This window comes from Crotalus tigris, unplaced genomic scaffold (genome assembly GCF_016545835.1).
Source record: "Crotalus tigris isolate CLP2741 ecotype Arizona unplaced genomic scaffold, ASM1654583v1 scf7180000023636.1099087, whole genome shotgun sequence".
NCBI classification, from domain to species: domain Eukaryota; kingdom Metazoa; phylum Chordata; class Lepidosauria; order Squamata; family Viperidae; genus Crotalus; species Crotalus tigris.
Window position 1 is genome coordinate 373896 of NW_024100093.1, and position 23495 is coordinate 397390.

General features: G+C 38.7%; 1 protein-coding gene across 1 annotated transcript in view; it reads right to left on the reverse strand.

The window, feature by feature from the left end:
- Window positions 1-374: 374 nt before the first annotated feature.
- HCRTR2 (hypocretin receptor 2) overlaps window positions 375-23495 on the reverse strand; it is a 29932-nt gene continuing 6811 nt past the window's right edge. Inside the window, 6 exon segments of the mRNA XM_039320337.1 lie at window positions 375-1588; window positions 3341-3462; window positions 5946-6166; window positions 8342-8457; window positions 10905-11148; window positions 12487-12665. Of these exon segments, the coding sequence (XP_039176271.1) occupies window positions 1368-1588; window positions 3341-3462; window positions 5946-6166; window positions 8342-8457; window positions 10905-11148; window positions 12487-12665 (1103 nt within the window). The 3' untranslated portion in view covers window positions 375-1367.

Sequence of the window (23495 nt, forward strand, 5' to 3'; positions counted from 1 at the left end):
GTACTTATTATAATTGCTAGTGTTTGGGTAATATGTGAGATAGATGTCTAAATATGTTTAATCTATTAGTGCAGTGTTTCCCAAACTTGACAATTTTAAGGCATGTGGACTTCAACTCCCAGAATTCCACAGCCAGCAACGCTGGCTGTGGAATTCTGGGAGTTGAAGTCCACATGCCTTAAAATTGTCAAGTTTGGGAAACACTGTATTAGTGTGTCAAGGTCTTTGAAGGTGATTTCTTTCTCTCTCTTTCTCCACCTACCCCTGGGAAAGCTTTTGGCTCTCTGGCCTTATGTTCATCAAAAATTAAAAAAGAAATACTAACATACAGTATTAGGTAATTAGAATAATTATTTATTTAGACAGCATTCTGAGCAAATAGACGCTAAAGCATGCAAGGTATCTGGACTGGATATTCATTTCCAATTGCAATTTTAAAGAGGCATTTCTGACTTTTGTCTGGGCCAGCCTGCCAAAAGGCTATTGGTTCTTCTGCTCTGAGTGAGCCTCTTTCCAGAGTAAGATGAATGACTCTTAGAAGTAGCATTTTCTGTGCTTATTATTTCCAGCAAATTCGTCTATTTGGATTACACAAGCTTCCAGACATGAAGAATAAGTTCACCATTAACCAAAAGGACATCAGACCATACTTAAAATTTTGTATAAAATGAGAAAGGAAGAAATGTCCTAACCTTTTTTAAATTGTTTACATTGTAAGCAAAAGTTGGAAAGAAAGATAAGGGATTTAGCTCTTGATCGGCTTGTCTGTCAGTTTAACTTTCTGAGAACAGAGTGGAATGGGACCTAACTTACTGGGGTATAAGAAATATCAAAGAATAGGATAGCACACACACTTGCAGACACACACACACACACACACACACACACACACAAATACATTCATTACACAGGGAAAATAGACTCTTCCTGTGGCCACAGATAAAAGCATTAAAAGTCACACCACATGCTTTCTCTACCATTTTGTTGTATTATTATTTCATAATAATTTTATTGTTTGACTCCTTCTGACTAACTAGTTATCATTTTAATCTTATAATGAAATATTCTTTGGATAGGGACCAAGCCCATCAGCAGATCATCCCAATGAAAATGGGTGCATATATGTCTCACAACTATCATTTCTTACAGTTGAATAGTATATGCTAGGAAAAATCACATACATTTCCAAACAAAGGTCTGTTTTCTTTTTTAAAAAAAAATCATCCAATTTTGTATATTAGCCCAGTTTATCTTTGTCATAATCTATTATTTCACTTTTGCGGTTTTCCAAGTATTTTGGTCCCTGTTTTAGATAACTGGAGTCACAGATCAAATGACAACGATTTATCACAGAAAGTAGCCATCTATCAGCTCTCAACAAATCCAGGGCCCTTTGTGGGCAGTGAGACTACACCAGTCAAGGCAACATGTTCTGGGAGCTTTGCAGCATGATCAAAATTGCTGGTCTGGGTCGTCAAGGACTTCCGACTGTCCATGCTTGTCCTTCCTCTGGGTGAAGCATCTTGGTGATGGCCAATACCAAAGCAGCAGCAAGAAAAAGCAGCTTTAAATTCTTCCCGAAATTTTCCTGCCGAATCAAAGACCAAGACCATCATGAAGAAGCAGCCAGACCATATCCTCCCAAATTAACACAGTTCTTGCATTTGTTTCTTTTCCATTCAAAGTGCCTGATGTGATTTGCATAACCCAGTGAAGGCAATGAGATGGCAGCTTTGCAGCAGGTGATGTAAGGGGAGATGGGAATGGCCTTGAGGGGGAGGCAGGGCAGAGAAGAAGAGATGCTGCCTAAGGAACAGTCAGATAAGAGGGAGCAAAGCAGAAAAGCTGCAGAATGGGTGGAGAAAGAGGCTCAGAAGGGACTCCCTCATGGGATATCAGGCTGTAAAAGAAATGGCGGGGGATTTATACTTTCAGACTTGCAAGATTCTGTTAATGTAGCCTTACCATAAAGAAGAATTAGCTCATCTGGTCGTGTTTCCTATCAGTCTATCTGGGAAGGTTGACAGTTTTTCTAAGATGATTTATATATGCAGTTATGATTCTGATTTTGAGTTCCTGTGTGCAGAACTGGTGAAGCATGTAGCAAAATTATCTTTTTAAACTGAGCTTAGGGCTTAAATATCAGTGTTGTCTTAAAGGTGCAAATATGAATGGAATGGAATGGAATAATAGAATGGAATAAGAATAGAATAGAATAGAGTAGAGTAGAGTAGAGTAGAGTAGAGTAGAGTAGAGTGGAATGGAATGGAATTCTTTATAAAGATTTCTCTTCTATTCTAATGAATTTAAAGCAAAAAGAACAGCAGGGAAATAACCCTTTCAGCCCATCATAAGTATCCTGGGCAAAAGTTTTCCACTTTTAATCATTCTTTTAATCATTAAAAGTTTTCCACTTTTAATCATTTAATCATTCACAATGGGAGGTACAGAAGCGTTTATTATCAGATTGCATTTATTTTCCTGTTTTTCTCCGAAGCACAGCGTAGTTTTTATGAATATATCCCCAAAGTGATCTAGCTTGATTTGAGTTAGTGAAAGACTATTTTTTTTTTAGAAAAAATCACCCCATGAGCTCTGTGGTTGTGGAGGGATTCAAACTGGAGTCTCCACAGTTTAAATCCAGGACTATTATAGGACTCTTTTAGCATAAGGGATTGCAAGGGGATGAAGGACTGTTTTGCAGAGGAGGATGTTGGTGGAGGCCAATTCCTTCTTTTTAGCTCAAGCACTAAGAAATTCAAAAAGATATAAAAAAAGTTCTTGAACTCAATCATAAGTGAAAAAGTTAACGAGGAATGAAATTACTATCTCCTATATATCAAGGAGAACACACCTCATATTATATATTTTTATTATTTTAATTGTTCTATACTTTTGGAATTATGAGCCATCCAGAGTCACCGATTTAGATGGACAGCTATAGAAATCAATGAATTCAAAGCAAAGCAAAGCAATCCATCAATAATATTAGGCAAATCTTCTGATATCTTGAAATTTGTCGTTTGTTTTGTTTGTGATTGCAATTAATGGAAAACTGACCTAAAAGTAAAAATTTGTTTGATATTAAAATGATATGTATATATATTTAAACTAAGTATACTCAAACACTTGATCTGTTTATTGGATTGCTTGAATGATGCATTTTCTTTAAATCTGTTCCTTCCTCTATACTACAGCAGTATCTTTCTCTTTTAGAATACTGTAAATACGGCAAAATAAATACATTGCATTAGTTCTTTAGCTCTGTTGTTTTTCTACCAGGATAATAATAATAATAATAATAATAATAATAATAATAATAATAATATAATCTACTTACCACTAAGAAAGTTGTAAATAATTGGGTTTACTGCACTATTTGCGTATACAAGCCAATGCGAGAAAGTAAACCAAGCATACACCGTTTCTCGATCTTCAGCCTTGTTAAACATCCCAAAAACTCTTATAAAAAGAGGGGGGAACATTAGAAGTAGAAAACATCTCATATCATATTTCTGATATTGATAAACATGTAAAATATTTGCATGGTATATAGATCAAAATTCTGAATTCCAGATGTGTGTAGTGATGTCATAACTATAGCAACATGAAGTTATAAAGGGTGTTCTCCATATATATCACCTCTCATATACAATTGTCACATTGATGGGATGTGCCTTGACATGACTAAGATCCACACATGCCAAGAACCAGATGCATTTTATTTATCTAATTTATCTAATTGCCCATCTCTCCTAGCAACACAGCTAACACAATCAATAAATACTTAAATGTATTGTCATCATCATTAAAAACATTCAAAACTATGAATAATTTACAAAAGCAACACACGAACAAAGAAATAGCAGTCAAAGGGATACTGATAGTAACAGTACTTCACTGATTCACCCATCTTAGTTGAATGAGGAACTGTATACATGCCTAAATTCTCCAACAGAGGTAAATATATAGATTCTAGACATATAATAATCAACTTCTAAATATACAGACATGACTGGATTTATGCTGCCCACTGACTCCTAATCGGCATTTTTGTGAATATCTGAGTGGGGACTACTCATACCTTTTTTCATAATTGTAAGAATATGGCTTTCACAAGCCAGCCTGACCTTTAAAATTATGTACAGGCCTTTTTCCATGTTCTCTGTCATCAGAGGTACGACATTTGTCTACAAAAAAGAGGATTTTCTGCAGAAATCAGTGAACGCCAATAAGACAGCGTGCTCTGAACTGAGAGTTATTTCAGTGTCCCTTGTACGGTCCTCTTTTATAACAATAAGTATTATAACTTATTATAACAACTTATTGCCAGATTGTGTACATTCCAAATCTACAAATGAGGCTGGCTAGCCATTTGTCTGGAATGGGCACAGGGGTTGGACCAGAAGACTTCCAAGGTCCCTTCCAACATTGTTCTATGTTCTAAATGTAAACCAGAAACATTTTTTTTTCATCAGTGCATCCCATTATAAAGTCACCATCCCATTCAGTAGAGATATGGCATTTCATATGCATACTTTTCTAACCTGCAATTTGATTTGATTTTTTTTGACAGTATTGAATCTTAAATTTAAGTCACCAATCTTGTAACAGTAACATTCCTGGGAAGGATTTGCATTAACTCTGCAATGGTAGCCCAATCCTAATCCAAACCATAATCTGGAAGAATTTAAGATGCCATGTTCTCCAACTTAGTGCCCTCCAGATGTGTTGGACCTCAATTCCCATCACTCCTACCCAGACTGCTGACAGAAGATGAAGGAGATGAATTCTGATATATCTAGAGGACTATAAGAAAAATGATTTACATTCCTTGTTGGCCTTGATGCCTGTAGAAATGATCTACTGGCCAACTTCTGCTGACCAGCTCTGGCCAAGAGGGACTTCTTTGGGAATAGTGCTGATAATATTCAGCAGTATGAGATCTTCTTGCTTCTATTGTCCTCAGAGTTTGGCTCCTCACTGGAACAATAACATTTTTTTCCCTTGTGTAGCAATACTTTCTATTTGCCCATGCGTCTTCAACTGAGTCCGTAGGCTGACTGCCCTCTGGTGTCCATAGGTGTCTCCTGCAGCCTTTTGTTGGCTCTTTCCTACATTGCTTCCAATGTTATCTCTTTCAGAACACGTTTATAACGTTTAGAAACACATTTTTATTATTAACGTGTTTTAAGCTTTAAAACCAGTCTGTTAATGAAAAAGCATAGAGGGAGATAGGAGGACAACTATTCTTTGAAATGACCTGTAATGAACATGTATGAACACAAATCCTATTAGCACCCAGGAAAAATGTTATGCTTGTGTGGGAAATTATGGATAGTCTTCAACTTACATCCATTCAGTTAATGTCCATTCAAAGTTACAATGGGGATGAAAAAAGTGACTTCTGCTGGTCCTTGCACTTATAACCAGCACAGTGTCCTCAGAATCACATGATCAAAATTGAGAGCTTAGCAACTGGCAAGTATTTATGATGGTGGCAGCATCTTGAGCAGCATCACCTGATCTCCACTTGGGACCCTCCCAGCTTCTGACAAGCAAAGTCAATGGGAGAAGACAGATTTCTTTAATGACTGCATGATTTGTTTAAGGATTACACAATCTGCTTAACAATAGCAGCAAGGTGTGTTGGTTATGTTGGCTGCTTTGAGTTCTTTGCATAAATAGTAAGGACTGGATAAAAAAATAAATAATACTACTAATAAAAACGATTGAAAAACTGGATGTGACTCATTTAATCACTGCCTCACTTAGCAATGGAAGTTCCAATCCCAATTGTGGTCATAAATCAAGGACTCCTTGTAAGCATAGTGGGCTCTCAATAAAAATCGCCACCCAATTATTGTTGAATATATTTTTCCCAGCCCAGACAGACACCCAAACTATTTATTTTTAATATCTCCAGATCTGGCATGTAGAAGTACCTTTTCAAGATGTTGAGAATGCTAACGGGGAGATAGCAGAGGGCAAAAACCAAGAGCACCACCATGAGCATCCGGGCTGTTTTTCTCCTAGTTTTAATCTGTTTGATTTCAGCTGCCACCACTCTAATCCTCAAATGTGCTGGTGGGTCCAGTTCCCGTGTCTGTGCTGTGGATTGCAGCGGCTTCCATTTCCTCTGAACCATGGATGACGTTCCTGGAATCTGACAGCACATAATAATCGGAATCTTAATGATTGCCATTTGGCCCAAGGGAAATTTTGCACTGATTACTCAGCAAAGGTTACAAAGTAGATCCATTTCCACTCATGAGCATAGCTACATGATCACAGAGAAGTTTTGGTATGATCATCTTCCAGTGATGAAAATGGAAGATAATTTTTTTAAAATCTAAACCCTTTTTGTTAGGATCAGTCTGTTTCCACAATAGTTGCAAAGTGTATTATAGGGTAATGTTTATTATAGGGCAAAGTTGTAAAGTTTATTATAGAATGTGAATGGAATTAAATATCACAAATTTGGAATTTACCTCTACAGGAAGAGCTATGGATTTAACATGGGAAGCATAAAAAAAGATTGCTCTTCTATATAGGAAAGATAGAATAACTTCAGATTTAAAATCTTGGGTTGATAAGATATGCTTGTTCTCTCTCTAGAAATTGGCTGATGATAATTACGATAGGAAAATTGATCATTATTATTCCATGTGCTCGAGGGCTAGTAATAGGATCAAACATTGGACTGAAACTTTAATCTTTCTTCTTTTTGTTATTTTTATTTATTTTTTTCTTTGTTTCTCTCTGTCATGATACATCACATTTGTAAAATACTTGATGTACTGTATGAATGGGTCAAAAATAAAAGTAAAGAAGATAAGATTTGGGGGAAAATCTACTCTAAACAAGCCAAAACATCTCCATTCTATTCCGAAGACATATAGCATGTACTAAAAAAATGTGAAAATCATTTTACACTTATGCATTAGAAACAGAAGGTTAGCAACTATAAGGATTTGTTATTAAATACAGTGGTTCCTCAGTACTCCATGTTAATTGGTTCCAGGAGTTGTGATGAATATCAAATAATTTTTTCCCATAAGGAATAACATAGTGAGTAACAAAGCAGCTGACATCATCAAGTTCTAGCTTGTGCATTGAGTGCTAAGCAAACAATAGGTGCTTTTGGTACAAATTTTTTGTATCAAATGTGTCGAGTACCAAATTTCATGCATTTCCAAGCAGTTGAGTACCAAGGAACCACTGTAACTGATTTTCTTCATGTGCTCTAGCCCCATGGATTGAGGGTACACATAATGGTTGTTAATTTTTCTAACAGATAAACATGATACATTTGTTATCTCAATGTCACAGTGTTTATTAGAATAACTAATCTATATAAATAAAAATGTAAATGTTCGTTTGTTCAAAATCTTAAATCTCCGAAAGTTCTTCACCGATTGCTTTGCAATTTTGACACAACGTTGCATTCGAATATGCACGTTTTTATGTTTTTATATACCTCCTATTATATAGATGTCACACCTGTGACAGGTAAAAACATGTTTTTTTTTGAAAAACAGCGCCATCTGTTGGACGTAAAAGCAACACATGCTACGATTTCAGACAATCTCTATATCTGCACAGACAATGGAACAACAAAAAATATTGTATACCCACAAGCATTGTGAATTTAAACATATTACAAACGTGCGCTTTCTCTTTTCTTTCTTTTCCATTTAACTAGACTGAGCCACAGCAACACGTGGCTGGGTACAGCTAGTAGTAAATATGTTTTTAGTTCTTTTCACTTAATCGGGAGCTTCCCAGAGTTAGAAGATGGGCAGCTACATCAATGTTTTAAGCAAGAAACAAACAAACAAACAAACAAACAAACATGCTCATTTCAGCTATTACATTCAAAAATCAAACATACGTGTTTCCATAAGTGAAAGTAGCAACGACCCTTGTTTAACACAACAATAAAAAAAGTAAATGCATTAATACAGTGGAAATTTGTTTAGGAAATATTCATCAGAACTTTTAAGTTACATTTCAGTTTCTTTCCTTGTTCCTTCATTCAGACATAATTTAAGAAATATGGAAACACAGGGGAAAAAATAAATATTCCTAGCATGATGTATAACATCTCAGTATTTTAATTTTAACATCAAATCTATAAACTCTTGGTTGGGGGCATGGAATTATTTATTTTTGCTAGATTGCTTCATACGTTCAGATGGTGCAAAGATTCCATTGCCAAGGATAATTTATTTCAATCTATGCCACTATATACCTTTCAATCAATTACATAATTCTTTCGAGGTTTAAAGGCTTAGCTGGCATAAGTCTTAAAAAGGGACTTCATAGCAAAAGAACCCACCTGCTGACACCACAGCTTTTGAAAAATCTGTAAGTAGGCCAGCACCATAAGACACAGTGGAGCCAGATAGGTTATCAGGAAGAAACAGGTATGATACATTTTGGGGGGAAATTCACCTGCAAAGGAAATAAAACAGCACATAAATAATATCTCATTCAATCTGCTATTATATGCTGCAAAAGCTGGCTCACAGGAACATAAATGGGACTTAATTTCATACAAAATGGAAGAGCAAAACCTTATTCATTGTTGAGGTAAAATGTTTATAAAGTATTTTCAAATACTGGATTGAGTAAAGCCACTGCCTTACGATGTATTGTAATGTTTTAATTTATATGTTTTATATTATTATTTGTTAGCATGTGGAAATGTTAAATTCCGCATACCTCCTAAAGCAAGGGAGAGGCAGTTTATAACTATTTTAAATAAGTACTGATGATGATTGCTTAATAAAATCCTTATTATGTCATATAATTGCCAGGAAAAAAAACTCACCACATACTTTTCGCATACCAAAACTTCTTCTGGCATGGGAACTGTCAGATGAATCTTTGAAATGAAGCAGTGCTGTTGCTTTGCTGTTAAAACCTTTATTAAAGCTTTCCCTGTGCAATTTCAGTCACTTAAAGCAGGGCTTTTCAACCGGTGGTATGCGTATACATTAACAAGTGGCAGGTGGTATGCAGCCCTGCCTAGCCAAGTGTATTGGGGGAGGGAAAGAGCCAGCAGAGGCAAGGACTTACTGTGAGAGAGTCCTCTGGAGCTGCAGAATGGCTGGGGCAAGGCAAAGGCCCCAGGCTTACTTCTTGCTCACCCTTCCCCATAAGAGGGGAGGAGGAGGGGGACAGAGACAGGAGAGGCTATAAAAGGAGGCAGTTTGAGTGGGAGAGGGAGAGGAAAAAAAGCAGCAGCCTTGGGAGGAGGCAGAGTCAGCTCTAGCTGCACTGAAGGGAAAGAAGGAGGAGGAGGAGGAGGGTGGGGGGAGAGGAGAGGAGATCAAGCAGGCTGGCCATGAGCTGATCTACAACTGCTGTGGCAGCCACCTGTGCTGGCAGCAGCAAACAGGTAAGAAATGCAGCGGGGGAGGGGTCAAGAGGAGTGAAAAAAGGCAGCAATGGCTGGAGGTGAGGCAGGCAGATGGAGAGTGGAAGGATTCTTATGTGCTTTTCTGACTTTGAAGTCCTGGGATTTGTGCAATGTGGGCTTTCTGTTCTTAAGGAGTGTTTGGCAATTTCTATTTGGCTGATGGCTCCTGTTAGCTTCTATTGCTCTGCTATTGTTAGCTGTAAATTCTGTTGCAAGGGATTTTGAAGTATTTTTCTCCTGAATGGATTTTGCCTGCAGCATTTCTTTACTTAAGAATGGAGCCATTTAGCAAGGCTGCCTTAGCCTGCAGCCAGTACTTACTACATTTTTGTTTCTTCCTTAAGTGCCGGCTGCTTAACTTTCCTTTCTAGCCAGTAGCTAATTCTTAAAGGGGAATGTGCCTTTTTAAGCTAGTTCACTCAGCAGCTTGTCTTTTCTGTCTCTGGAGGCTTTTCCTTGTTTGATGAATATATGGAAGAGAGAAAATATGGGGGAGGGTTTCAAATTCTTCCTTCAGAAGGAGATGGGAATGAGAAAGAGGGAGGGAGGGAAGTCCTGCCTTAGCACTTGGCCACCAGCAGCCCTGCCATTGACTTTGCTTGTCAAAAGGTTGCAAAAGGGGATCACATGACCCTGGAACACTGTGACCATCATAAATATGAATTAGTTGCCAAACATCCAAATATAAACCACATGACCCTGGGCATGCTGCAATGGTCATAAATGTGAAAAATGGTCATAAGTCATTTCAGTGCAATTACAACTTTCAACAGGTTTTTTTGGTTTTTTTCTTTGGTCATCAAGTTTTTGACACCTTGCTAGGTGGTACTTGAATATTGCCATATCCTAAAAGTGGTACAATTGGTGAAAAGGTTGAAAAGCCCTGACTTAAAGAAAGTCCTTCAGAAATAGGCCTTGGTTGGTGTTCCAGATCATGTAACAATGATGGTCAGGAGACAGAGGAAGGAAGGAAGGAAGGAAGGAAGGATGGAAGGAAAGAAGGGAGGGAGGGAGGGGGAGGGCAGGGAAGGGAAGGGAAGGAAAGGAAAGAGAGGGGGGAGGGAGGGAGGGACGGAGAGAGGAAGGGAGAAGGAATGGAATCTTCCTACCATTGTTAGTCTGTATATCCAGACTGGAGGACATACAGAAGGACTAATTATGTTTTTCATCTAAAATGGCAGACAATCTTCTAGAGCAGTGTTTCTCAACCTTGACAATTTTAAGGCATGTGGACTTCAACTCCCAGAATTCCACAGCCAGCCACATGCCTTAAAATTGTCAAGGTTGAGAAACACTGCTCTAGAATTTGAAGTCAAAGAAAGGCACCCCTTAGTACTGAAGGTTATATTAAAAAAATCTGCCAACCAATAAAGTCTAATTAGTCTTCTGTAGCAGACTTGATAACCACCAGCCATCTTTTTTTTCCCCTGACCCACTGAGTCTTGCATATCCCAAGATTGAGGTCACCAGCACTCACTTCCCCAATGCTCATCGCAGACAGTGAACAAAATGGTCTTGTTAGCCAATCCTGGAAACATGCTGCTGCACTCCATAACAATTGTCTGGGGTATCATGATAAGGCAGGATACCATCCAGATAACAAGGATGCTGTTCCTGGCCCGCTTGGCTGTGCTTTTGAACATCAGAGGATGACAAATTGCATACCATCGATCCAGTGCGATGCAGCTAAGGGTCAGTACAGAAACAGAGACCGACACAGTCTACAAAGGGAAGAAGAGAAACGCCAGAAAACAACATTCAAGTGAGTGACAAAAGAAGCATAATCAGAGAAGTAGTCTCTCCCACCATGGTTACAATCAGAAAAGCTTAGTTGCCAGTAACCTCTTTAACCCTAGTCCTATTTCTAGGAAAGCAGGATTCAGTTGGGCTGTATCATGGCTTTGCACTGCTAACAGGGACTACTAACAAGATCTAATTTGCTTTTTTTTTTTTTTTAAAGCGGACAAAAAACAATTCCCATATTCTTTCACATTCTATCATGTGAAAGTTAGGCTAAAATTTCTCTCCCTGATATGCAGGGAGTTGTTCACAGCACAAAAGAGAATCAGGTAAGGAACAATCCATATGTGTGCTTCCAATATATTGAGTGCAGGGAGGAAGAAGGATTCTGATTTAACTTGTTATGAGGGTTTCCACTATATAGTGTTATGAAAACCTTGTTTGCAGTGCATATTATGAAACTAGGTCATCCGTTACTGTACTATCTATTGAATGCAGACATGTTTGCAGGCAACTCTGTTTCTTGCGATGTGGGAATGTAGGAATGAGATTTTTGCCTCCAGGCTGGCATTCCTGCTGATCTGGCAGAAGTCTTTGTATTTGGCTGAACAATGAATGGGGTTCCTATGCTGTTACAGCCATATAGGCTCAAGAGTGTCCGTGTGACTAAAGAACCTCAATTGTATGGTCTGTATTGTGTGAAGGAAGTCATTCATTCTCATCCATGTAGCAGTATTACATAGTAGCAACTTCTATGATATGAACACCAAGCTATCAGGAATTCATCACTAATATGGGAGTGTATTCCATTTCACTCATCATCTGAATGCACCATCCAAAACTTTTTTAGTTTTATCTGTAGAGGCTATGGAATTATTCATATCACTGTTTTGCCCACTTCTTTTCATAAAATTATTCTGTGAATACCTGGAACCATGGTATTGTCCAGTCTTTTGCATGTCTATAATGTCTTGACTATAGGAAGCTAACATTTTAATTGTTAGTAAGTTTTGTTTCTTTCCAAGTATTCTATCAGATTGCTTTGGAGTGAAATTTATTTCCTGCTTTGCTTATTCTATATATAGTTTAATGCTTTGGTTTTGACTTTATTTAGATGTTATGGCAAATGTACAATTACAAATGGCATTAATCTGACCATGAAATAATTAAACCTCTCCTAGTCTAATTTTCAGAATGATCCTTCTTCTTTTGCTGTGAAGCAATATGTTAATCATGAACTAGCTTCTGAATTATAGATTCGGTAGCATCGAACCCACAATTTGTTTTTCAATGTGTACCACAACCCTGGAAAACAATACCTGCAAATAAGGGATCACCTTACAGAGGCTGTTTCCAAGGAACCAGGTCTCGGTGATATCTACCACGAGTGTAGCAGGAAGGCAAGTGAGGGTGACCAGTATATCGGCCAAGGAGAGGTTGACTATGAAGTAATTGGTAACAGTCCTCATGTGATGATTTTTCCACACTGCAACACAAACTGATTTTGCAAAGATGTCAGCCCAGGGGGAAAAGGCATTGGGAGAGAGCCAGACAGGCCAAAATAGTGAAGGAGGATTGGTGAGGAATGCACATCATTTTTAGTAAGGGCTGTCGTTTGTCACTGTCTTCAAATATTGACTGACCAAGCTATTTCTTCCTCCTACTTGGAAACTCAACTGATTAACCTCTCCTACATAGTGTAGGGCAAACCAATTATAGGAGCAAAATTGTGTAATAGCCAAGGATACTCCAAAGATTGATGGGACGGGTGAAGGGGGGAGAGAAGGAGAGAGAGAGAAGGAGGGTGGGAGGGAGGAAGGACGAAGGGAAGAGAGAAAGAGAGAGAAAAAAAGAGAAAGAGCGAGAGAGAGTGAAAGAGAAAGAGAGAGAGAGAAACAGAGAGAGAAAGAAAGAGAGAGAGAGAGGAGAAGAGGCCAGTCTCCATATTTGAAAGGCTTACAAAAGCACAGTTACATTTTGTCAGTTCAGTAGAATCCCTACAATTTATAGTGAACAGAGCTGAAAGCCTTTTAATCACTCTTATCTACTTGGATAATGCAGTACTAAGACTACAAATTAAAATTAGAAAAAATTAATTGTGAAGAACATCAGCTCACTGATGGAATAATCTGTTTTTTTTTTCTTAATTTGGATTTATAGCCCATGGTTCCTTCAGAAGCTCAAGGTGGTGTACATAGCATCCTTCCTTCCATTTTTTTCTACCACATAATAATGTGCCATACATCAGGTGAAAAAAGAGAGTGACCCACCATCTCCCAGAGAGATTCTGTGAATGAGGGTAGAATACAAGATGGCTTCCCCCAATCTCAACTGAACTCTTTCACTCGTGTACCAATAGAGTTATCTATAAAGTCATAAAGGTGGAATTAAAAACCTAATAATATTATGATTCCATTAACAGTCTAGTTATGATCATTTCAAGAATGTCCCTGTAGTGTTTTTGTATGATCTGCTATGAAAGAATGCTTTATGCCCCATTTTGTATTCGACTTTTGTCAAACAAAAAACAACTGCAATAGAATTCCCCAGAGAAAATTTGGAGCCTCTTATTGGAAAGGTGGAATAAATCAGGATAAATCTAAGCCATGCAGAATAAATCCAATCTATCAATCAATTAAAAAACAGACTCTTTACCATGGTTTTTCCCTGTTCACACTGAAAGGTTTGAAATGAGTGCAGTGAATTCTTTCTGCCAGTGTGTGTCAGTCAATATGTGGCAATGGAACTAGATCCCCAATGTACTGTATATAGAACAGTTTTCCTACAGAGAAAGATGAGTTTTCAAACATAGAACATTTCTGGTTTTCTCAGACATCTTGTCCCATTTGCAGATACAAATAAAGTGGCATTACCTAACTTCAAGGGTGGCACTAGATTCAGGCCCACATCCTCAAATACAGAAAAATGCCCCAAATATGTGATCTGCGAGCATTGCTATTTAGATACTAGAAAGATCTCACAGTATATGGCAGTATGAGTTTACTGCATGCGTAAAATATGCTTTCTCCCTGTTGTTTCTCTTCTGTCCCATGCATAAGTGACTTGTTGGTTTGTTTCTCCACTACTGTTGGGAGACCTGAATGGCCAGACTGGGGACAGATTACCTTCCCCAAGGTCTGTCTATGTGGCTGCTAAGTATCAGCACTGATTTGATGGCACTCACGCACGCACGCACGCATGCACGCAAGCAAGCAAGCAAGCAAGCAAGCAAGCAATAGCAGGCAATAAACTTGTAGCAAACACTGGGCATAAAAACATTATATTTAAACTTCTGAGTGTTGTATTGAAGTATTATGTGAATGTCATCACTGAGCAGTTCATGACCTTATGAGATAATGCTTTCACTAAGAGAAAATGAAAAATATAGCATTTTGTTTCAGGTGAAGTAACCAGTGAAGAAAAAACTTCCCAGATTTTGCAAAACAAGACTGCTGTTCAGGTTTAGAGTTTAGTCAGACCAAATTCTGTCTTGGAATTAGGTATCTATTATAGTAGTAGCAATAGCACATAGACTTATATACCGCTTCATAGTGCTTTAGAGCCCTCTCTAAGTGGTTTACAGAGACAGCATAATGCCCCCAACAATCTGGGTCCTCATTTTACCAACTTCAGAAGGGTGGAAGGCTGAGTCTACCTTGAACTGCCGAGGATTGAACCCCTGGCAGTCAGCAGACTAGCTTGCAATACTGCGCTCTAACCATTGCGTCACCACAGCTCAGTTATGTGTTGATGTTAGCTAACTTTTGGCAACATCTGCTTGCTTGTTTGCTATCTATAACCCTTCCCCATCCTTGCAGCACCACAGATGGCTCCAATTGCAATTTTTCAGCAACATATGCATGTTTTGGACCAGTTTGTTATGAACATTGTAAAGTCTGATCAAAATGGCACATTTCCATCATTTTATTCTCAATAGTTAAGAGTTTCCAACATTTGTTTACATAAATAAAAAGCAATATGAAGCCGCAATTGCACAGTTGATGGTGGCGGTTAAACTAGATCAGCTCTACAGAGCACAGATAGCAATCATGGAAAATTAATGCCGGCTTGTTCTGACAGATAACACGCACGTCTTGCGGGATTCTCTGCTTTGGTGCTAGTGCGGGGGACTCCTTTGGATGTATTCCTACAAAGTCTCTCTTTGTGGTGATGCCAAAGGTTCAACTGAGGATCTGTCTGTTTTATCTGCAGTGATTTTGGCAGGACACAAAATCCAGGGGATACAAAGTCTCTGTTTGGGGGATGCTGAATTCCTGCACCCCCATCTTCTGTGCGACAGTTCTAGAAACGTTTCCTACGTCACCAATCCCTTCTCCGATGGTAGGCAGGCAGCCAGGGATATGGAAGGGATTGTGAGTGAAAAAAGAAAAGTTGTCAAGGGAATAGAAAGGGCTGGAGGGAAGGGGCAGTAGTTCATATACAGGCCATATGTGTGACCCTTCTGCAATCAACCTTCTCCGTGAACCAACTGATTTGTCTTCCCTGCTTAGCTGGACCATGGAGGGTGGGGAGCAGGGCAGGAGACATCCTAACTTTCTCCTTCTGTCCTGCAATGCTCCAAGAGGAAAAACATGCTCACATTCCATGCTCAACAATAGCAACAGTAATGGCGCTTAGATTTATATACCGCTTCACAGTGCTTTATAGCCCTCTCTAAGCGGTTTACAGAATCAGCCTATTGCCCCCAACAATCTGGACCATCATTTTGAGGGGTTGCCACAAAGAAGAGGCAGTCAAGCTATTCTCCAAAGCACCTGAAGGCAGGACAAGAAGCAATGGATGGAAGCTAATCAAGGAGAGAAGCAACCTAGAACTAAGGAGAAATTTCCTGACAGTCAGAACAACTAATCAGTGGAACAACCTGCCTCCAGAAGTTGTGAACGCTTCAACACTGGAAGTTTTTAAGAAGATACTGGACAGCCATTTGTCTGAAATGGTATAGGGTTTCCTGCCTGAGCAGGCGGTTGGACTAGAAGACCTCCAAGGTCCCTTCCAACTTCAATTCTATTCTATTCTATTCTATTCTATTCTATTCTATTCTATTCTATTCTATTCTATTCTATTCTATTCTATTCTATTCAGAAGCATGGAAGGCTGGCTCAACCTTGAGCTGGTGAGACTCAAACTCCTGGCTGTGGGCAAAATTAGCCTGCAATACTGCATTCTAACCACTGTGCTACCCCCAGCTCTTACAAAGGAGAAGGGAATAGTAACCAACCACAAGCTTGCAGGGCCATAGGATGAATTTGAAAGAGGGGTGACCAAAATATGTGCACATAACCCACACCCAAATGCATCCAGGACAGGCAGGTCTCTGAAAACAGAGCAGCAGACACCAGACCTCTTCATATCTATATTGGGCATGCAGGAAATGGTTCAAAATGAAGTCTGCTAAACAAGAGAGAATAGCAATTACCTCCTGCTAGTTGTCATCCTGAGTCTAGGGGTTTTCAGGGCAAGGCTCCTTACCCTGCTAGCCCTGGAATGGCAGATGCTGAAGCAAATGAGTAATTCTTCAGCAGCACATTCTCATGGCCTTCACAAATATCATGCAATAGTTGATAATCCACCATAATCACTGGAGACCAATGCTGGATGAGATCTAACTTGCCCTCAGGTGCCCAAATACCTGCTCTACCAAGCTGTGTATCTGGGTGTGGGCAGTCAAACATGCCCTGCTGTGGAGTGTAGTAGAAGCAGTGCTTGGTTTCTGTTACTTCAAGCAGCTGCTCAAATCAGTCTTGCAGCGCAGAAGGTCCCGAGTATTCGAGAAGTGAAATGGAAAGGTCTTTGTGTATTAAACTCCAACTCTCTGAACCCAAGGTGGCCATTTTCCAGAAGTGACACCCAATATGTCTCTCACTATTCCAAGGTAGATAACCTCATAGGTAGGATGACAGACTTTGCAAAGAGGAAGAAAACAGGTGAATTCCAAGTGCCTTCCAGGTTGTATGTGAGTGTGGATGGTGTGGTCTGAAAGGCTTGACGAGGGTTATTCTTATTCCGCCAGTGCTGGCAGTCCGAAGAAAAGAAGCTTGAAAACTTTGCAGATTACTATTGAGAACACAATACTTAAGCAACTGGGACTGCAAGGATTGCCATCATCAAGTGACACGGTCTTACTTTATGACCACTTCATTTCATAATGGGAGTTCCAGGCCCAAACGCCATCGTAGGTTGAGGAGTGCCTATATATGCTCTGGTCAATGGAGGTGTATAGTTGAGATTTGATGTCCAGATTGTTGCAGCTTCTTTGTTCCTATAGACACTGCAAGAGTACAGTTCATTCCATATATTATTTTGAAATTTCCATTTATCATAGACAATTCCCATATTGCAATAAAGGGTAAAATTCCAATTTTTCCAATTGATTTCCAATTCATTTATGGTTAAGTATCCATATATCATAATCCTATAAATATTTAATTGGGATTATGGCTAAGGCTAGAAACCAGGAGACTGTGAATTCTAGTCCTGCTTAGGCACAAAGCCATCTGGGTGACCTTGGGCCAATCACTTTCCCTCACCTTTAGAAAACTTTGTCAAGAAAACTACAGGGACTTCTTCAGGCAGTCTCTGGCAATTGGACATAATTGAACTGAAGGGAAAAAAATTACTCCACTGAATAGAGGGACAGAATATTGTAGTTTTAAGGATCAAAAGAAGAAATGCAACTTGATTCATTTTTTTTAATCTTAGCAATTAACACCTTCCCTTTCACACAAGATCTTTTGGAAATATAATTAAACAGTCAGTCAGTGAGTGAGTCAGACAGGCAGACAGACACCTCATTCCATCCATTCATTAAAACATATCAAACCCATTTACTCCTGACATATTTCACCATATTCATATTCAAAAGACATGCAACAATCTCTTCGAATGCTCATCCAATCCTTAATTCAATCCTAACCTTGTTCACAAAGTGGGGCCATGTTTGGGCCATGGAAGACAATGACAAGAGGGCTAGAGTAACTACAGTATGTCCCCATGAGATTACCCATACCTCACACAATTTTGTTTTTCATTGGCTGTTCAGGAAATCCTTGCTGAGGTGAGGGAAAGAGAGAGAAAAGTCAGTGAGTAGACCAGACAGGGGAGGGCTCATGCAAAGCCTCCAACCAATAGAATGGAAGGTTCCTTCTTGCCACTATCTCCAAGCAAGAGAAGAGATTCAATTTCTTGACTGAAAGCATGGAAAATCAATTGCAAATCCAGCTGAATTGGGAAAGACTGGATATTATAGGCTTCACTAAGAGAGAATGATACCAATTTGCTTTAAAAATTATTGAGTGCATCACTGTATTCTTGGAACCCAGCACTACCCTGGCTGGTCTGTTTCAGAGCATTATTACTGTATATCAGTTGTAAATCCAATGGGATTAGATCTTTTCTTGTTTCTTCCCAGAACTGCAAGCTGCTCGTGCCCAGAATAATTAGTCAGAGACGGTTATGAAGAACAGAGTGTGAGAGAATTAAAAGCTTTGGTGAGCTGAGTTAGCCACATAAATTAGGATGGCAGCTGAAACAACTGCAAGAGGCCAAATATGGAATAGTGTGTTTGGCTTTCATATATGGACAGTGTAGACTAAACGGTTCCCATTAAAGAATGAGGAGCCACCTTTGGATGAAGAATGGGCAAGACAGAGTTGTAATAATGGTGAGATTCAGCTGGTTTGCACCACTTCGGTAGAACCAATAGTTAATTTTTTGTTGCCCAGGCCCAGAACAGACTTCCGGAAGCGGCATCCACACAGAGAACCAGTTGTTCACATATTTGAATCCCACCACTGGGTTGCAACTGCCATAAAAAGTCATCTCTGAAATGTTTGCTTGGCATCACAAGATATGATAGAAGGACCTACACATGGATTAGAGAACAAACAAAAGTATATGATAGTAAAAGAACTGAAGTGGAAATGGACTGGTCACATAGCAAGAAGAACTGATGGCAGGTGGACCAAAGCAGTCATAGAATGGATTCCAATTGATAAAAAGATGATTGAAGACAGCAAATATTGTGGACCCAGTTGGCAAAAGAAAGCTCAAGACCATATTGGTTGGAAACAAGCGGAAGAGGCCGTCATCCTGCAGTGGATAGATAATGGCTAGAATAATGATTGAATACGGATCATACATTTCCATACACAGAAGTGAACATTCTCATATCACTATGCATCTTATCTAAAAGACAGAATTATATGCATACTCTGCATAAGCATCCTCTCAAGAAATATGCCATTAGTTCCAGGGCTGTCACCAGCTGAACCACCACTATGGGGTCCTTGGTGGTCTCTGAGCTTGGTTGTTTTCTTGCAGCTGTTTCATTACCCAACTAGGTAACATCATTCATGCTAGAAAAGAGGGGGGTTTGCTCTCTATTTATATATTGGTAGGAAAGGTTTTGGTAGTTCCTTGATTAAGTGGTTGTTTGCTCCTTGTTGGAGTTGGTGGTTTTTTAATCGGGGTGCTGTTTATTGGTCTAGTATTAATCTTGGTGTTAATCTCTGCTTATCAGGCTGTTGATTGCTGGTCAGGAGATATTGTGATCTTTGACTGTCTCTTTTGAATGGTATGTAGGTGTTATTTATCTCTATGTGCCTATTGATGGCTAATTTGTCAGAGTGCCAGGCTTGCAGGAATTTTCCAGTGTTTTGGGGCTTGGCTTGGTCTAGGATGCTCACAGTTTCTTGGTTGAAACTATAAAGACGTCTGTCCATGTATTGTGCATTTACTAACCAAGCCATTACAAACCACTGTTAACCATTGAATAGCATCAGCACTGGATGACTTTGAGCCAGTTACTCCCTCTCAGCCCAAAGTTGTTGTGGGGACAATAGGAGGAGGAAGTTATTTGTAAAAACAATAAAAGCAGGATACAAATAAATAAATAAATCATAGTAGGAGAGGTTAGCTTTTTCTGAGATGTACATTTTCCCTCCCACAGAAGGAGTTCATCTAATCAGTGGGAATGGTTGAGCAATAGGGAAAAGAAAGTTGACTTGCAAGTCAGGTTAATCTTAGATGTTCACATTCCTGAAGATTATGTATAATTATTCAAGCACAAAATTTCATCAAGATATACACAGCTGACAGATCCAGTGGAGCATCTGTTGCTCAGCAGGAAGCATGCACCATGCTGTCCTTAATGGACAGACTCTTTACACATTCCCTGTGAGGAGACACACAGGAGTGGTGAAAACATACTGTGGAGATTAACTGGTTTTGGAATGTTTTATTTGCTTAAATATTTACTTACCTAGAGCCAATGGGAATGGGAGACATGCAAGCAATGCAAACAAGCATATATACAAACCATATTCAACACTCTTTCTCTCTTTCCTCACACACACTATTAGTGGTTAAAATACACTGAGAGTGAACACATACATTCCTAACAGGAAGCCAAACTGGGAATTGTACAATAATTATACTTTTGCAGCCTACCTTATTTGCTCATGGGGTTGTAAGACCATGCTCAGGTTCTGAATTGCTTAGAGAAAGTCGGGGCAAAGGTGATAGGTATAATTGTGGGGGAGAAAGAGAAAAAAGAAAAGAGATTGAATGTATTCCAAAATAATTGGAGGGGAAAAAATAATTGGAAGAGTATCAATATTATTAGAATAAAGTTTCATGGGCTGCTTTCCTCTTTGTCATCACCTTCTCCTGATCTATTTCCTTCCTGCATTACTAGGTAGGACTTGTAAATAAACATGTGCTTTTTATTACTTAAACTTGCAGAACTGTTTCAAGTGGAAAATGGCCAGCCTGACTTCCCCCCAATAGCTTTTGAAGTGTAAAACCACCTTGCTCTCTATCTCTGCAGATAGTACATCTTTTCAAGTGACACTTTTGGTAGAGGATATACGGTATATTTGAATGGATAAAAGAAAGAATGGTTGGCAGGGTGGCTGATATATTGACAATGTATGAATGAATGTAATAATTTCACTGACTAATATTGACAGTGAATCAATAATCTGTCTTACTGCAAACAATGTGTTGGGATATAGCCGGAGGCTGCATCTGACCTCACACTGTTCAGAAGTAGCACAACTGAATGAGGCATTTTCATCAGAACAACAGTCATTCAGAAGTTCCACTGTAATCCCAAAGGTGCTTTTTCAAAAGGCAACTGGACTTTTTTTTGTTTTTTCTTGAAGATGTTTTGCTTCTCAGCCAAGAAGTTTCTTCAGTTCTGGGAAGAAGTTCTCCTGAAGAAGCTTCTTGGATGAGAAGCGAAACGTCTTCAAGGAAAAATAAAGTCCAGTTGCCTTTTGAAAAAGCATCTTTGGCTGAGACCTGGATGGCTGAAAATCTCCATAGACCTCCAACTGCAATGTATTTGACTGATTCTCCAACCTAAACTGAATATATTCAATGGGATAGCATTACAAATTTAGCAGAATGCTAGATCTGAGTGACAGGAAGAAAATTGTTATGCTTCTAATACTCATCAAACAATTGATCCCTTTTGATATTTTAATACCAATAGTAATAGGAACTTTAGGTACAATCCCAAAACATCTGGAGCATCATTTGAATACCATCAGAACTGACAAAATCACCAGCAGTCAATTGCAAAAGAAAGCTTTACTTGAAACAGCTTACATTCTGCTGTGATACCTTTAATATTATTAAAGAACAACATCTGCCTACCTCAGGTCCTTGGAGAGGACTCAATAAATGGATAAAAATGCCAAATCCACTGTAAACATCTGGCTGACTGTGCGACCAACCTGTAGTAACATCTAAGTGAGGTTTGTGCATCAGATAGGGTGGGACTTTGGAGTTTAAGATTCAAGAAATTATTGGGTAATTCTGATTCTGTTTTGTTTTTTTTCTCAGCCTAATATACCTTACAAGGTTGTAGTACAAATAAAATAGGAAACCATCTGGGGGAAATACAAATGTAATTGTACAATGAAAAAACTCCTGACACTTGAATGATAGAATCTAGATTTCCGAAGCATGCTGTTTTCCAGAAGACCCTCTCTTCTTCCCCCTTTTGCTGCTGAACTCCAACCTGGAATTTCTATAATAGAATTTATTTTTTCTATGGATCTTCAGATATCATTCAGATGTGATGTTCCACATGGCTAACAATACTGTGGCTTTTAAGGGTACCCAGAAAACTAAAGACTTGCCAGCACCGAAAGAAGATAAATTCAGGGGGCTTCTGTTTTAACAACTTTTCCCATCACTTCCAGCAGTTGAGCTTAGCAATTAAATTAACAGATGATATTAAATTGGAGACGTTTCAATTAAACTACAAACAAGATACTTTCAAGGGAGCCCATCTGGTGAAAAAGTCACTAGACATCAAAGTTCAAGCTATTTATTCACTGCAGTCTAGCAACACCTCATAAAGGAACATAAATATAAATGTGCATTAACTCATAGCCTTGACTTGCATTCCTATTAGCCTATATAATTAAACCTCTTATTTGGAGAATGACAAACTTCGTGCAGATTGAATATTTACAGAGATAAGACATCAGAAAGGAGACATAATGGACATGAGCAGAGAATGAAAAGAATGAAAATAATGCAGGTTGGTATTCTGTTATTGACCGACAACTAGTCCAAAATAATCTCACCAGCATCCACATAACTAAGAGTTTTATCTATAATGTGAGTTAAAATCCAGATTTTATATTTTTAACAATGAGACATCAGCCATGTTTTGTTTCAGTTCCACTAGCTCTTGGGTGAGACAGGTGAATAAGTGTTCCAGAGTAGCCTTGATTCATTTTTAGGAGAATTTGAGAAAATGGAGCCATCTAACAGACCATCTCTACTTTGACTTTTTGCTCTGTACCTTATATAAAATGAGAAGATGTAAAGACAGTGGATGGTAATTTCTTAAAGGGCAAAAGAAAAATCATTTGGATGATATATTAAATAACACATTAGGATTCAGATAAATAAATAGCCAGAACGTATTAGAAAGTGTGCGGATATTGCTACATGATTAAATACAGAAAAGGGGGGGGTAGATGGAATCTCAGTTAGGCTCTAATGTTCTGGGAACAGCAAACATTGATCTACACCAGAAAAATCTGTTCTGTTTTAAAACCAGGATTAAATTGCTCATCTGATTAAATCACATCTCCACAGCTATTCAGTAATTCAGACTACTATCAAAAAGATAGGAAGAACACCCTTAGGAGCAAGTTGACTAGATTGTGGAATAAACCTTAGATTTATCATTAGTTTTAAAGCAAGACTATATAGCTGAGAACTGAGCATGGTTTGTAATCCATTCATGGACAGATGCAAGGCTTTGACCTGTTTTGCAAAGCTC